Genomic DNA, 17,264 nt, shown 5'->3' on the forward strand with positions numbered 1-17,264 from the left:
GTTGTGTTTATGAGTGCTTGTCATGTCTTGTTGGGAAGACCTTGGCATTTTGATAGAGGAGCTATTTATGATCGTAGAAGAAACCTAATAACTATTAAGAAGGATGGGCAAAATTTCACATTGACTTATTTGAAGGAGAAAGAGAAGGAGGTGAAGAATTTGAGTCTTGAGAAAATTTTCAATACTGAGAAACCAATTGCAGAGGTTATATTGGAAGATGGCATGAGTCTACAAAAGGATTTGATAGATAAGCCTAATGGACAAATAGAACTGGATGATAGAAAGCTTATGGTGACAAACCGAATGAAGTCTTGTGGCAGAAACAAATCAGAGTTGAAGAAGAAAGAGAGCAGTAAGTAGAGACAATGTGTAGACCTGAAGAAAAGGAAGAGAAACAAAGGGAGTTAGGGGTAAGAGAATCTGGTTGAGGTCTTAGAGGAGCTAAAGAAGAGGTTTGTAGATAAGGAAGATGTTTGGATTGGAAATGAGCATGGGGTCTTTATCCCGAATCCTTTTCGATGTTCATGATTTGCCTCTCATGGAACATCTCTTTCTACCTAGGGTGTCTGATGCAGGAGCATCCTCAGTCTATGAGCAATCTTGCATCAACTAAAAATATTTGCTTTTAGTTTAGTTCTTGTTCAGTTCAGTGTGCATTTTTTTGTGTTCCTGTCAGTAGGTGCCTTATTTGCTTTCTTTTCATTGCAGATCCTATTGTCATTGACCACCCCTTTACAACTCACTATAAAATTCCATATACTCAAATATTTAGCTCGCAAAAATTTAACCCACATTTGATCCAGAATAGTATAGATATTCCAAACCAACATTGCCCATAGAGCTATATTCATCTCGTGTCAATCTCTCAAACCCGCACCACCCTTAAACTTTGCTTGGAAAAATTTATCTCACGCCAATAAGGGGATTTTATCTTGATCATTTGCCCCATTCCATAAAAATTATGTCATTCTTTATTGGATCACACTAGTCACCTTTTTCAAAATCTTTAGACACATCGTTGAGAAGATTGGTATTGCAGATACAGTTGATCTTAACATTAAAATTCTTCCAGCCAAAGTAAGCCATCTACTTTTCCACCCATCCATTTTATTAAGACAACTATCAATCAAATTTTTCCATAAATCAGACTTGTTCGTACCACCAAAGAAAGGGATGCTTAAATATTTACTGGGAAGGGTTCCCAACTTCATGCCCAAAATTCTACAAATCTCCCTTTGTTTACACAGTTTGGTGTTGAAAAAGAAAATTTCAGATTTGAACCAAAGCCTCTTCATAAACATCCAAAGTTCCCTTGATTATTCGGGCTTCTCTAGTTGACGCATCACCCACCGAGAAAGTGTCCTCTACAAATTGCAGGTGGGTAAGGGGGTTCACACCTTCTGCAATTTGAACATCTTTCCATAAACCTTCACTCTACTTCTTAGAGATTAGTCTCCCTAGAACCTCCGCCATTATGATGAAGAGAATGGGGGAGAAAGGGTCTCCTTGCCGAATACCTTTCTTGGACTAAAAAAAATCCTGAGGGCTACCATTTATAATAATAGAAAACCAAGGGGAACTGATACAACTATTGACCCAAGCAATCCAATCCTTACTGAAGCCAAATTTTGAAAGGGCTTGCACAAGAAAGTTCCCATTTACCTCATCATAAGCTTTCCTTATATCCACCTTGACCATCATCTTTTCTGTTCTTGCCATCCAAATAGAGTGAACAACTTCATGTGCAACAATAATACCCTCATAAATTGATCTACCCGGGGCAAAACCACTTTGTTCACTTGATATCACAGATTCCAGAACAAGTTTTAATCTATTAGCCATTACTTTGGATATCACATTATATATGGTGTTGCATAATGAAATCGGGCAAAACTTATCAAAAGATGTGTAGTCCACCTTCTTTGGGATCAAGGCAATAAAAGTGTTATTCAAATCCTTTAATACAAAGCCCCCTTTCCTTTATTCCTCCACCACATCCAGTATATCAGTTGCAAGAATGTCCTAAAATAATTGATAAAAAAGGGCAGGGAAGCCATCCGGCCTTGGGGATTTATCCGATCCTAGCCCAAAAACTGCTCTTTTCACCTCCTTCAAAGACACCAGATCCATTAGCATTTTGTTATGTTCTTCCTTGACACATGAAGGAATAACCTCCAAAATCTGGTGAAGATCCCCACTAGGGTTAACTTCACCATTATTAATTGAAAAGATCTTGTTACGAGTCCTCCTTACCTTTACTGAAGTGTGATAGATTTTTGTGTTTCTGTCTCCATCCTTCAACCATGTTTCCCTTGACTTTTGTTGCCAAAAGATTTCCTCTCTGGCTAATACTTCAGAGTAGCGTTTATATAGAACTTTTTCTTTATTAAACGCCTCTTCATCCATTCCATGACTGGTGATTTGTTCATGGAGTATTTTTAACTCATCTTCAATCCCTAGCTTCTCACTGAAAATATTACTAAAAAACTCTCTATTCCATTTCTTGAATTGCTCCTTTAAGAACTGTAGCTTCTCAAAAAATATAAAAGCTTTGTTACCAGATTTTTTTAAGATATAATGCCACCGACACTCCACTAAGTTTTTGATGTTACTATCCCTTAACCACATAGCTTCAAACATAAACGAACATCTGTCCGAAGCACTATCATCCTGAATTTTGAGGCATATTGGATAATGATCCGAACCTGTTATAAGTAGGATTTCAGCAACACGGTTCCAATGACTTTCTGACCAATCCCTAGTAATAAAAAACCTATCTAGCCACTCAACAATATTCAAAATTCCACTCCTATTAGTCCAGGTGAAATCCCCCATTCTGAAGGGAATCTCAAAAAGCCTAGAATCCATCACAAATGCACTAAAATCTCTATGACTTTGTCTATTCCATCCCACACCACCCATCTTATCTAAGGGGCGTAGTAGAGCATTAATCTCCGCCAAGAATGAATAAAATTTCCCTATCATGCCTCATAATGTCAGATAGATCAGACCATAGCTGCATTTTCAAATTTGTATTATTAGGCCCATAAATATTAATAAGGAAAAAACTAGTGTGTAGTTGTTTTGATCCGATTTTCAGCCACTGCCACCATCTGTTTGTCTTGATAACATCCACCTCAACAATTGAGTCCCACCAAAGAGAAACAAGGCCTCTAGAAGCACCTTGAACTCCAACAAGATTATATTTCCACGATTGGAACTTCCTAGAAAAAACACCAAAATCTTCTTCTTTATTTTTTGTTTCTTGTAAAAAAACAATATCCGACCTAACTTGATCAAGACACCTTTTGATCAAGCAGATCTTGTCAAGGGAATTGCAACCTTTGATATTCCATGATAGGGTCCTCATTGCTCTCGGGAAAAGGCATAGCCTCTTCCCGATCTCAATTTACTTTGGCCTACTGCATTGCCCGCCATCTCCAATTTGGCCTTATTAGATTTGGCTCCCCTCTTCTTCTTTTTTCCCACCTTAGCTTTTGTTTGGAGAGAAAATGTCATCTCTAGTGATCTCTTATCTTGCATTCATTCGAGGGTCGTTAACCCCAGTTCATCCTCTCCATCCTACGAGACTGAAGACTCACTCTCATAGTCTGAATCTAGGAAATCCCCTCCACTGTCCTTTACTCCTTCAAAATAACTTTCCAAATTTCTTATCAAGGATATTTGAATATCTATAAAAATAGGTTCCTCCATATTTGATTCAGGATTGTCATTCTGCATTTCTGAAAAGACCTTTATATGATCCAGGTCTGGGAGCATAGGGATCTCCATTTGAGTCATAACTATGTAGTTTGTTGCAGGCATCACCAATGTTACAAGGGGTTCATCCTTGTCCTTCATAGGGGAAACACACTCTCTAGAAACCCTAAACTCCAGGATTCTAGGGAAATTTTTTGCTTCCTGACCATCAATGATCTCCCTTTGAAGATTTGCCCTACCCTCTGAGATGGCCTCCTCTAGACCCAAATAAGCTACCTTCTCACACCTTCCCTGAGGAGTTGTTGCACAATTAGATCTATTCATGATTAATTCCACCTCTTCGTCCAGCCTCATGGAATCTCCTTTGGTGAAACAACATGAATTTGAATCCTTAACAAAAGTTACATCAATAACATCTTTTTGAGACTCAAAACAATAGTCTTTTCAAAAAAACTACCCAAGTCATTTCTACACTTGGAAGAAGACTGAATCATCCAATCCTTTTCATTCTAGAGTTGTTCCCAATGATTACCTTCCGACAACCTAATGATTTCCTCCACTAGCTAATTATGCATCACTGTTTTGCCTTTTTCATCCTTTTTACAGGAACCTGGAGGATGAATTTTGGTAATAAATTTGGAACAAGATTCCATCTCTTCGTCCAGAAGTATCTTTTTCTTCCAAAACTCCAAACCTATTTTAATCTCTATGGTGTCAGGGATATTGTGAATCAGTTGCCAATTTATACACATCCTAGAAACCATACTAAAATCAGAGGAGTCTACAGATTCCTCGGCCATAACAAAATCACCCAGTTTGTTGCCAATTTGTTTTAGGGTTTCCTGAGGAAGTCCTGGTAGTTTTATCCAAATGAGGATAGTCTCCACCAAAGCCTCATAGGGGTTGAAGTTAGGTTTCTAGTTTAAGATGGTGAGCCCTTTCCCTTCCAGAAAAAAATGACCCATTCTCTATAATCCAGTCTCGATCTTGTCCTGTTGGGCAAACGACTTGATAGAAGTAATTTCCTAGGGTTTTGAGATACATCCCTTCTCCCCAATTTTTATTACACCAATCCCTAAACTTAGTAAACATCGGCCATAAGCCTCCCCATTTAACAAAAAGAGCTTTATCAGATAAAAAATGAATCAACTCCCTCCATTCTTCATTTACTATTTCTAAAGAAAGGACCCTACTGTATTTTGCATTAGGGTTTACCTCTAAAACCTTTGCTGCTTCAAGAGAGGGTTTTGGTCACCAAAACTTCTCTTGGACTGTTCAAAAATCCACCTTCGGGCTTGAGTAAAGATATCGATAACCACCAAAACCACCAGATTTGTGTGCCCTAATTGAGCTGACACCACACTCACCAAAATGATTCCAACCTTTTGAGGTCACCAAAGCCTTCCATGTCCATTTGTTTTGGCTATTTTGCTTTCAAAAACCATTATTCCAACTGCTGTTGAAGCTCTTGCTTAGAGGCCATCTGGATCCTGCACCACCTCTGTAGAGGAAATCCTCATGTTTCCTGAACCTAGACCTACTGCTCTAATCCGCCATTAGTTTTCCATTGCATTAATAGAATTAAGAATTTATTAATTAAATAACTTGTATTTAATTAATTCTCTCCAGACCAAATTTTAGTGTATACAATATGGTGAATACAAAAGGGGTGGCTCACTGCCAGATTGATCACTACAAGATTATAAAAATGACTTATTGTCGGAATGCTCACTGCAACATGTATGATTGAATTGAAGAAATTTGCATCTTCAAATGCATGAGATCAGTTCCAAGTTAAGCTCATATTACAATTCACAAACCTTGTATTAGATCTGGTGAAAGATCTCTGTACAACTGTTTTTAAGCACTTGCAATAGATCTGGTGAAGGATTATTGTTTACACTCTAATTTTGCACCAATTGCCTTCATTGTCTGTAACTTACACTTCACACTATGTTACTTGTTCCTTGTACTCTTTCTGCATACACATCATCACCACACACTTATATATATATATATATATATATATATATATATATTGGAAGACTCACACACCGGGATAATATGTTAGCCTAGCTCAACACGTTATCCAATAAATCCTTGAATATTTAATATGATAATCAAGTTGACTTCCACAATATCTCTATACACTTCTCTTACATAATTTATTCACTAATGCATATACCTTGATTATCGAAATGGGACAAGGGTCATCCAAACTCACAAAAGTTGAAACATAATGACTCCAAACTCCAAGAATGCAAATTTTATGCATACCATAGATACCAAACCAAAATACACGAAAAGATACATCTGCCAGAACCAAAATAGTTGATACTGGAACACATGACTGATACTGCGACTAATGTAAGCACAACTCAAAATTTTGGGTACAAGGATCTTTCGAAAATAACTCCAGTAGATCAACCACATCTTACTGCAACACATCTCAAACCAATGGCAGAATTCACATTACCTACCCATAATTGCACACATCAACTGCTCACAACAATGCACACAACATTCAGACTAAACTATATAACCAACTTGACATCAATATACTGCGTATACCATCCATACCAAACCTTATAACTGGTTTGACATCAATGTCAAAAATATTCACACAAGTCTAACACAAGCTTCTGTACTTCAGACAATGGTACAAGATCCCATGTATCATTCTTTTTCAAAGCTCCCATTTCTTCTTCCATAGCAATCTTCTAGGATTCTACATCATTCATACCCAATGCCTCTTCTACATATCTAGGTTCATCCACATTAGTATTCAAAGAAAAAATACATCTCCAATCATCAAGTGAATACCTTTTAGGTGGTTGTCTATGTCTTGTAGACCTTCGAACAAGCTGAGTTGGAGGTTCTTCCTCCTCTTCTAAAGATTTGGAGCTACATGAGCTCTCCTCAACTTCTTGCCTATCAAGTGGTCTCGATTCAACTCTTTTAGACATAGAAGGGAATTGAATCACATCTTCTTGTTTAGTCTATTCTAGTTGCAATGTAACATAAGGGGAGTTAATTTCTCTAAAAAGAACACTTCTATTATGAATTACCTTTTGTGCAATAGGGTCCCAAATCTTGTCACCATAACTGTAACTGATGAAGATACATTTCACAACCTTGTTCTCCAACTTTGTTCACTTCTCCTTTGGCACATGTACATATGCTTCACAACCAAAAACTCTAAGATGACTCAATGAAGGCTTGTGACTTGACCATACTTCCATAGGCGTTTTATCAACAATAGTTGATGTAGGAGACTTGTTAATTAGGTAGCAAGAAGTGGCAACAACTTCAACCCAAAATTTTTGTTCTAAACCAACACCACTCAACAAACTCTTAGCCTTCTCTATTAGTGTCCCATTCATTCTTTCTGCAACTACATTCTGTCGTGGAGAATACATAGTTGTCTTTAGTCTGTTAATGCCATAGTCTTTACAGAATCTATCAAAATCATTAGAGCAAAATTCACCGCCATTATCAGTCTTAAAAAATTTAAGTTTCTTTCCAGTCTACAATTCAACCATTGCTTTAAATTCTTTAAAACGACTGAAAACTTTAGATTTACTCTTTAGAAAATATACTCATGTCCTTCTACTAAAGCCATCAATAAATGAAACATAATATATTGATTTTCCAATGGAAGAAACATCTACAAAGACTAAAAACATTAGAATGAATAAGATCCAAAACACCACAAGATCTAGGAGAACTCGAGTAAAACTAAATGTGGTTTTGTTTTCCATAAATGCAATGCTCACAGAAATCAAAGTCAAGATTACAATTATTCAAACCTTCAACAAGGTTTTTATTTTTCAAGGTCCTTAGATACTTTTCTCCAATGTGGCCAAGTCTTTGGTGCTATAACATAGTATTCTCTATAGGTAACTTTGCTTCATAAGAAATAGCACCCTTAGGTACCCAAAAGCCATGTCCATCCACTAAAGGTGAAACCCTCAAATATTTCGATGAAGTATCCATAGATTTACTTTTTTTTTATAAAAGTGCTATTACACTCAACAATGTATGCCTCTAGCTTATACAAAGTGTTGAAACTGACACCTGTAGCAATCACCATAGCACCCTTAACCATCTTAGATTTTGCATTAGAAAAGACTACCTGCACATCCACATTTATCAGTTTTCTCACAGATAATAAATTTCGTTTTAATCTAGAGATATGCAACACATCGCCAATCCTTTTTATTCTATCATCAGGAAACCTGATCCTGACTTTATCACGACCAACAATATCTAAATGTGAATCATCACCCAACTACACCTTACCTCCATTAAATTCTTTATATTCAAAAAACCAATTTCTATTGGAAGTCATATGAAAAGAGGCACCTGAGTCAATTAACCATGCATCATTACTTGCATAAGTAGCCAAAGCTGCAACAAATGCATCATCATCTTCCTTCTCAGACTCGGAATCAGAATCAAACTTCTTTTTATTCTTCTTTTCTTCTCTGTAGTCCTTACAGATGTGACCTGAATTACTGCAATTTCAACAAATGACTTTGGAATTTCTAGGAGATTTTGATCTCCCTCTATATTTGGACTTATTATGCTTCTCATTCTTCTTGCCTTTTTCCTTAGGTCTTCCACGAATAGTTAGGGATTCCTTAGAACTGATGGATACCTTCCTCTGTATCTCTTCACTAAGAAAGGAACCCACCACATATTCAGATTTCAAAACAACAGAAGTGCTTCCGATAGCCATAAAAAGAGAATCCCACGAATTAGGCAAAGAACAAAGCAATATTTGACATTTCGCCTCCTCATCCATCTTGACACCAACAAATACCAATTGAGCCACCAACATATTAAATGTTTCCAGGTGGTTTGTAATCCATCCACCCTCTTCCATTCTCAAGGAATACTATTTCTTCCTCAAGTAAATTTGAATCAATAAAGATTTTGCTTAATACATTTCACCAAGCTTTGTCCATAGCTTCTTTGTAGAGTTCTCTTCATGGACATTGATCATAATAGAGTCTACCAAGAACAATCTTATTAGACCCTTGGCTTTACAGTCCATAACATCAGATTAAGCAATCACAGTAGGATCTGAGGGTCTTGAGACATTCGCATCAACAACATCCCACAGATCTTGATCTACTAATAGATCTTCCATCTCCAACTTCCACGTCTTAAAATTATTTCCATTAAATTTCTCCAACTCTATTCTCCCTGACGAACTTGCCATCTATAAATTCCTACAAAAAGATCAAAAAGTGTCTTCTGCACAAGCTCCCACTCAAATCTAGATTAGTTCAAAAAACCCAACAACCCACAACTGAAACCAAAGGTGACCAGGCTCTGATACCACTTGTAAGGAAGTTAAGTAGTGAAACAAATTCCTACACTAACCTTGAGAGGAGTGTAATGCAAAACTTTTACAGATCGTTACAATAGTTACATAAAACTTAACATAAATAAACATAATATTGTGCATACCACGACACAATGATTTACGTGGGGAAAACCCTTTCAGAAGAAAAACCCCGCACTCCAAAAGAAGCTCAATATATTATTCAGCAACCAATAACATATTACAATATATTTTTAGAGCAAGATCTTCACAAAAGTACCACTAATCAGACACTCACAGGTAACTCAATAGCCATAAGACTCTTACACAAAACCTCTATCTCACACACCTCAAATATAGGAGATACAATACAAGAAACCGTCAAATGGTATTACAAAACCATGGGCTAAAACCACCCTATGAAGTAGAGCTGACCTTATCACCATTCTAGATGACCTATAATGTGTCAAAACACACATCACCACATGTTCCTTTAACAACTCATTTACGTGTTTGATGCAATTTTATATTTCCTATTATAGGAGTCCAAACTTTCGGAGGCCATAACTCATGAACCAGGTGTCCGATTAACAAACCCTTTGATGTGTCAGAAAGCTCGTGAAGTGCTCTATTACCTCATAACCCGCTATGTCGATTATGCACACTTTTCAGGGAATTTTGGAGGGTCTAAAGTCCTCAAAATTAAATTTAAACCTTTCATCGCACCCATCAAAAACAAAAACTTTAATATCTTCAAAACTAGCTGTGAGCTTGCGATGAAAATTTACCGACATGCTTATCGAGCCAATCTGAAGCTTTGGGGAGAATTTTGCACCATTTCATTCTCAAACAAAAACATACTATAAATAGTAACCTCGTGTAAATGCAAGGTTGAGACACCATTTTCCCAACAAAAATATGTTTTCTTCTAATGTAGGAGCATCCCTAGTTCTTGGCAATCTTGCATCACCCAAAAACATTTATATTCCATTTTGTTTTCCTCATTTGTTTTCTACTTGCAGTTTCAACATTTCATTCTGCGTTTTGCTGCATTTGTTCACCGGATCTTGTGGAGATGGATTTTGTTTGTGGACATGTTCATCTACCTTATCCTAAGTCCACAGGACATTTGGATATTTTTTCGGCAAGTTATCGCTTCCAGAATATGTGTTAGTTTTGCTAATTAGAGCACCAGAGCCGCTTGGACCTATTTGCCAATGGAGAATCTTGCAGATCACTTCCGTAGCTTGTAGAGCCTAATTTCATTGCTTCCAACGTTCCTTGGCTTGTGGCCAACCTTCCTTTGAGTCCGCACCTCAAACTATGTATTTTTTTGGAGGCATTCTTTTGGCGGAGGTTGACCTTGTTGTTTTACACATTACATTTTCTTCATAGGCAATTGTTTTCATCTTGGGCCAATGCAAATCATCCTTGATCTATGAATATCATATAAATTAATGTAATCAAGCAGTTAGACATAGTTAGACAAAACATAGAAGATCAATATGAAGGTGAGGAGGTCCAGAGTTGGCTCACATTCTGGCTTGAGCCCAGATACTATATTTGAGCATGTTTGTAATCAGGCATGTGTGCCAAATTTTGTAAGTCCGCATGTTGTTGGCTAGTTGTATTTGAATTCTCTGATACAATAAAGTCTATTTCTGCATTGCCTCCATCACATTGTGCTGCTTGTTGTGTTACTCTTGCTGCACAATCTAGACCGTTCTCTTTGAGGACTTACCCTTGTCGTGACTGCACCAACATCACTTACAACTTTATAAAGATTTTGGCACTAAGTGGAGAAGCCATGACGATGGCATTAGATAGTCATTCAAGCATGCATAGAAACATAAATAACTCTAAACAATTTGTTTTGTTAAGACAAATATTCTCATTTATAGGATTCCATGATGTTCAATATCATATTGGACGTATAACTCTAACACATATTGGCACTCTACCTTCTACCCAATATTTCAACTCAATCAAGGAATATTGAATTCAGCTCGTGCTCAACCCTTTCCTAATAAGTTTGAGGCTGAGCCTATTGAGTTCATTCTTCTTCCAAATATGATTATTGTGCAATAGGTTTGATTTATAGTTTGCATGCATAAACTAGTGAACCCTATTTTCAAACATTACTACAATTAACTGAATCTAACTCATATTATCATCCAACATATCATATTCAATCATATGGAAAACAATGTAAGAATTTTTTTATCTATAATGAAGATGAAAAGTGGTATTGTTAAAAGTGTGATGTCACATTCATTGATTGCAATTATAGGTACATAGTTCAAGTGAAACTACAGGATCATACAAATATAATATGGGCAATTGCATTTGATGAGACAATGATCGAAATCATGGGTAAGCCTACACCCTACAATTCAATCATGAGGTAGAAAGAAGTATTGAGGAGGTGATAAGAAATGTGCTCCTTAAGCGATTCCTCTTTACCTTGTCAATTACAGAATTCCAAATATATACAAATATATGCATTACACCACCTCTACTCTAATATTACTCCTTGTTGCAAAACTAATTCTATAATCAACAAAAAAACACCAATGAAAATTTTGATGGAAATGACATCAAACATGACTACAATGATGTCACTCATCTCGAGACTCAAAATCTATTTTTGTGTGAAGATGCGTAAATGATTATAGTTTATTATTACACATTTATATTTGTGAATACTTTTATAAATGCTACTTATAAGTTCAAATATATAGATCTTCCCAAATACATTTTATATAAAATATAATTGATATATCCTCCTTTTAATACAAGTGCAAATAAAAAAACATTCTTAAAGTAGGAGATATTTCCCAACAAGTCAAATTATGATATTTCTATCAGGATTCAACTGTGTAGCTTTGAGTCAAATTCAATGACCTATAATTCATGAGTAGTGGTTCACAAGAACTCATCTCTCATGAGAATGAACCATACACTTAGCACTCATTGCATCTAGGTGATGCTCACACAGATAAAACATTAGACCTACACAATGAATTTGACTCGAAAGCTACACAATCGAATCCTATAACAATATCATATCACATCCTTAAACCTAAAAGATTTTGTTCAAATCTCTTCTCAAAGAAGACTGAAATCCTAAGAAAGGCTCGGAACTTCCATACAAGAAAATGAAAAAAGCAAAAATATAAAAAAATACAGTAACGTGCTAGAAAATAATACATATTTGTGGAAGGTAGAGTGCCCAAGTCGAAACCTAATTGAATCCGACTTCAAATCAACGAAAAAAAAAAAGATATTTAATACAAAAAGCACTAAAAAGTGCACGCGTGTGAGGCCATAGACCAAGATATTTATGGCTCAAGTGGCGGTATAGTGACGCCGAAGCAATAGGCTTGGCAACAAAGTACTTACCGAAGCTAAACTCTAGCCCTATAAATACTTAAATTCGGGACTCTGCAATTTCTCTTTAAACGATCGGAAGGAAGATTTTAAGAAAACCTGCCATTAAATCTGTGAATTCGATACCCATTTGCCAGGTTTATCTCTTCCAATTCACCGCCCTCTCAGATCCCCTCTTGAGGTATATACTACTTGTTGTTTATTGTATTTTATCGTTTGGAAAACTAGCCATATTTGAGTGATTAATATGTGGTTATTACCAAAAAAATCTGTAACTTGATCAATAGGCTTTTTTCTGTATGACATTGATCAGAAGTTTAAATGTATCAGTCGGAAGGTTTTTTAAAGATCGGAGTGATATTCTGGGGTTTTAGGGTTTTTTAAAGTTAGGGTTTGACTATTATTTTCCTCTCGTTCGTAGGCTCTACAATGGTTTCTGATGCGAGCAAGCAGAGGGCGGCCGCCAAGAAGGCAGCCGCTGCGGCAAAGAGGGGTGCCAAGTCAGCGGCAGTCACGGCGCCCAAGTCAGAGGCGGCATCGTCTACGTCAGTAGAGCCATCGCAGAATGGCAAAGCTATCGCCAGCGTGGACAAAACAGCTGAAGAAATAGCTTACATGACTATATCTGATCGGACATGTACCGGTGTCCTTTGTTCTCATCCTCTTTCTCGAGATATACATGTGAGTTGAACGGAAGTGTAATCATTCTTTTTTGCTTATGCGAAAAATTATTATATTTTTAGTACCTTATTTGAAAGCCGAGTGATTGTAGTTTACAAGCTTTGAGGTGAATTTTGGCAAAGTTTGTAGCTTTTAATGTTGTGGGAAGTTGCTGTTTTCCTAAGAGAGATGGTGTGAAGTTGGTAATACTTGAAAGAGTTTTTCAAGAGTGGTTTGTGATTTATACCGTGCCTATCAACTGAAACAAAAAAGAAGGAAAGGAACATGGCTTATTAATTGAGAAAAAAGGATAAAGCTTAGGTGGGCGATCAGCCAGTAGAATAGTCGAATCAAGCGTTTTTTTTAAGATTACCAGGGCAATCAGTTTTTAATGCATACTAGCTTTTTGCCTGTGACGAATTTTACTGCTTTATTTGTAGCGATTTTACTGTAACTTGTTTACTGATATGCTAATGGCAGCATCGGTACTAGCTTTGACTCTTGACGAATTTTACTGTTTTATTAACAGTGATTTTATTATAAATTGTTTACTGAAATAATAATGGTAGCATCGATCACTAATTTGTCCTCTGGTTTGTTATTCTACTCAATCTAGGAATGTAAGACTGCGTACACTATTAGATTAATAAATTATTCTACATCGTAATATGTTGTTAAACAGGGAAAATATTATCTATTAGGATATTCTTGCCCCATTTCCGCCTTCTTCTCTTGCCTTAATAAGTGATTGTCTGTTTTTGGAAAGGGCTCCTTTTTCTTGCCTTCAAAGTGGTCTGTTTTTGAACAAAAGACCTTCCATTACATGATTAGGGTTGCCTTCTATTATTGCCTTTGCGTATTTCTTATTTTTTTTTTTTTACCTCTTGATGGTTTTTATTTGCTTTATAATTTTCTTTTATTATTTTAATAGTGCAAGCACGTGTATCTTGAAAAAGTAGTTTAAATTGTTTAATATTTATTTGTGATTGGTTCATGCCTATGTACCCAATCGATGCTTCTTCTATGCTTTTTGGCACCTCTACCCATCTGAAAAATTTCAGGGATGCATAGGAAACACATCCCTGCTATTCACTACACCCAGAGAATAGATAATGGCAGTGGCATGGCAGGATTTTTTTTGGAAATGCTGTCCCTTCAGTCCAGCACTCAAAAAAACATTTTTTTCCCCTTAAATAAAGTATTTTGGTGTACTCAGCTATGATTGCTCGATAGATTGAAACCTGAATCCATAGTTTATCGAACTGATGACCTGTTAAAGAAACCTGAGCAAAACCGCCTGTGTATTATTCACCATTAAATAAAGAGAAAGTAGCTGGTAAAGTTGGCTGAAAGGAAATGAGATCAGCAAAACAGATGGCAGGTTACCTTAAAAGCATTAGTGAAGGTGCTATCACAAGTTTTATTTTTAAGTCTTAACTTTTCTAAATGCAAATTCTTGGTGTAGTTACATGTCAAGAAATTTTATACATACGCAAAAAACAGAAAAATGGAGCATTCAATTTACAAGCTTCAGCCTTAGTGAGTAATTTCAATGGATTTCTAAGCCATGCTGTGAGGACAGTTCTACAGTAGTTTTTGATATGATGTTAAATGATTCTTATTTGCTGTTATTTACATGCTTTGAAGACAACCATATGGTTGTTTTCTTTGTTGCAGCTGCTACATTGTCTGTTAGGACTTAAGATCAACAAATGTACATTGTAGGCCATAAATAAGCCATCTGTAAAAGGCTAAAAAATAAAAACATCTATATAGCTGTTATTCTCATATATATATATATATAGAGAGAGAGAGAGAGAGAGAGAGAGAGAGAGAGAGAGAGAGAGAGAGAGAGATGCCACTGTGTAACAGCTTCGTGCTCTCCATTCTTGATTGAGACTGAGGAAAGCAGTTAGGTATTTATCTTTTTGCTTTAATGCTAAAAATATTATTTCTTCGGTCCCTAGCAGATTCCTTCTAGGGTTGGGCACAGGTTTGGCCTGGGTCCTGCTCTTGGCTGAATCCAAAGGCCTGAGGCAGGTCCTTTGGCAAACCTATGTTGGACCTAAAACAGGGTCAGCACCTGGTGTGGACCGATTCAAGTGTAGACAGGGTTCTTGCAGAACTGTAAACATTATCAACATTATATCTCATTTTTTTAAATGAGTTATTCAACAACGGTTGATAAGTTGCACACATCAAAATAGAAAATCTGCTATTTTTTTTTACAGGATAATTTGCAGTTATCCTTAAAGAGCACATGGTGCTTTGAAAATGTTACAAGCTTGTATATTATTATTCCTTTTGTTCATATTACGTGAAATCATTTTTTACATTATTCAATGTAGAGGTGGTCTGCAAATCTGTTTGGGACCTAGATATTTTCATGGCTGGTGTTGAATGCTTGAAATGCAAATGGATGTTTCCTTCCAGGCTTGTACAGGGAACCAAGGTTGGAACTTTTTAAGGTGACATTGGGCTACACAACACTTGGCTGCTATTGAGGGAGATGACATTTCATTCTTTCTTGATTTGCTCAAATTATAGATTACTAGGAGTTGGAGGAGAATGTACAACTTATTTTGATATGGTTGTTGGCAATTTTGATCTATTTTTGGAGACTTTGTTTAAGATAGGCATTTGGAAGGCTAATGCATTGCAAAAAGCATATCACATTATGGGCCTACATAACTTGCACATGGATTCATGTTCAGCCAAATGTCACATTGCATGTTCAGATTTAAGAGGTCAAGAGTCCACGTAAGATCCAACATGGTTTTTAAATTATGGTATGGCTGGGTTAAGATTAAATCGGAATATTATGTATCCACAATACATTAAGTCGGAATATTCAACATAGCTGAACTGATCTCCTTTTTGGCATCATATCATATAGTTGAGAAAATTGAGAAATGACCTTGTGGATCATGGCTTAGGTTAGATAAATATGAACATATTATTTGCAAATCTCAAGTAAAAGAATATTTAAATACCTATTAATAGTTCTTGTACACAGGAAAATGTGGTGATCAAAATGAATAAATCAAGATCAGATGACCTACATACCAATGAGACTCTTAGTGCAAGCATATAAACTATTTTGAACTAGTTTAACTTCCCAAGGGGGTGTCCCATTGTTCTCTATCTCACAGGATCCCTAAAGCCAATGTTTTGCTCTCAGATCATTGAGCAAATGACTTAGGAATGACAGCTCCAAGAACGAGTGATATTGTGATCTATATGCATGAGTGCACTCTAAGATCTATATGATGTGTTAAAACTATGATAATTACGCTAGTATGAAGATAGTGATATGATAAAGATATTGCTAAATTATCCTAATCATGATATACTAGCATGGATATATTATTGATATGAAAGTGAAATGCTTCTAAATGTTTATGATGATATTTTAACAAAGAGGCTAAAATGCTTAGTAAATTAGACTATAATGTAGATGCATGAAACTTGGATCCTTTGATAATGAAGAATGAGAGCTCTATTTATAGGGAAAATAGGGCAATGGAGGGTTAAGATTGAATAATCTTAACAATGGCTAGGATTGAAAGTTACTCAATCCATTTTTACAATTTTCACCAATGAAATGGTGACAATTGTCAACAAGAGGTGGCTTGAGAGGAGATACAAGAGGCATAAAATGCTCGAGGAGACATGAAGGTTACCTTAGGAGGTAAGGGTTAAGGTTAGGTTAGGGTTATCCATTGGATAAAGCTTTTGCCCAAGGGGTAAAGTCTTGTGCAAGGGTTAAGAGGATAACTATGGTCAAAGTCTATAAGTGCTTGATGAGACCCTTGGGTTAGACGAGGGTTAAAGTTAGAGAGAAAGTCTCTAATCATGAAGAGAGGGTTGAGTTAACCATTAATGGTTAGGAAGACTTTGAAGGTTAACTTGTTGAGGACATAAAGCCTTTAATGCATTTCAAAGACTTTTGAGGCATTTTTGAGTAGTGACTTCTCTTAAGGAATGTGCAAATGTTTAAGAGATGAATTAGGCTAATTAGAATGATTAGAAGAATCTAGCAGGCTCTAGAAGAGGTTTAGGAGGCAAGTGGGAGATGTAGGATTTTGCAAGTGAGGGAAAATAATTTAATTAAAATAAAATGTTTTATTTCAACTAAAATAGATGCAACTTGCATAAATAC

The 17,264-nt window shown here is 36.2% G+C and overlaps 2 protein-coding genes across 2 annotated transcripts in view; one reads left to right on the forward strand and one right to left on the reverse strand.

Moving 5' to 3' along the window:
• Window positions 1-2,022: 2,022 nt before the first annotated feature.
• Window positions 2,023-2,922, reverse strand: LOC131057072 (uncharacterized). The gene has a single exon (XM_057991266.1). It carries the CDS (start codon window positions 2,920-2,922, stop codon window positions 2,023-2,025), a length of 900 nt encoding a protein of 299 aa, XP_057847249.1.
• Window positions 2,923-12,391: 9,469 nt separating this feature from the next.
• The window catches only part of LOC131056942 (ABC transporter F family member 1), a 37,086-nt gene continuing 32,213 nt past the window's right edge, over window positions 12,392-17,264 (forward strand). The window contains exons 1-2 of the mRNA XM_057991196.1: window positions 12,392-12,623; window positions 12,864-13,123. Of these exons, the coding sequence (XP_057847179.1) occupies window positions 12,872-13,123 (252 nt within the window). The 5' untranslated portion in view covers window positions 12,392-12,623; window positions 12,864-12,871. The remainder of the gene's footprint in view (window positions 12,624-12,863; window positions 13,124-17,264) is intronic.

The sequence above is a fragment of the Cryptomeria japonica genome, chromosome 8 (assembly GCF_030272615.1).
Source record: "Cryptomeria japonica chromosome 8, Sugi_1.0, whole genome shotgun sequence".
Classification (NCBI taxonomy): domain Eukaryota; kingdom Viridiplantae; phylum Streptophyta; class Pinopsida; order Cupressales; family Cupressaceae; genus Cryptomeria; species Cryptomeria japonica.

What these genes read in the sequence shown, in the direction of transcription:
- LOC131057072 (XM_057991266.1), bottom strand. Translation starts at nt 2,922, where the DNA reads ATGGGTGGTGTGGGATGGAATAGACAAAGTCATAGAGATTTTAGTGCA.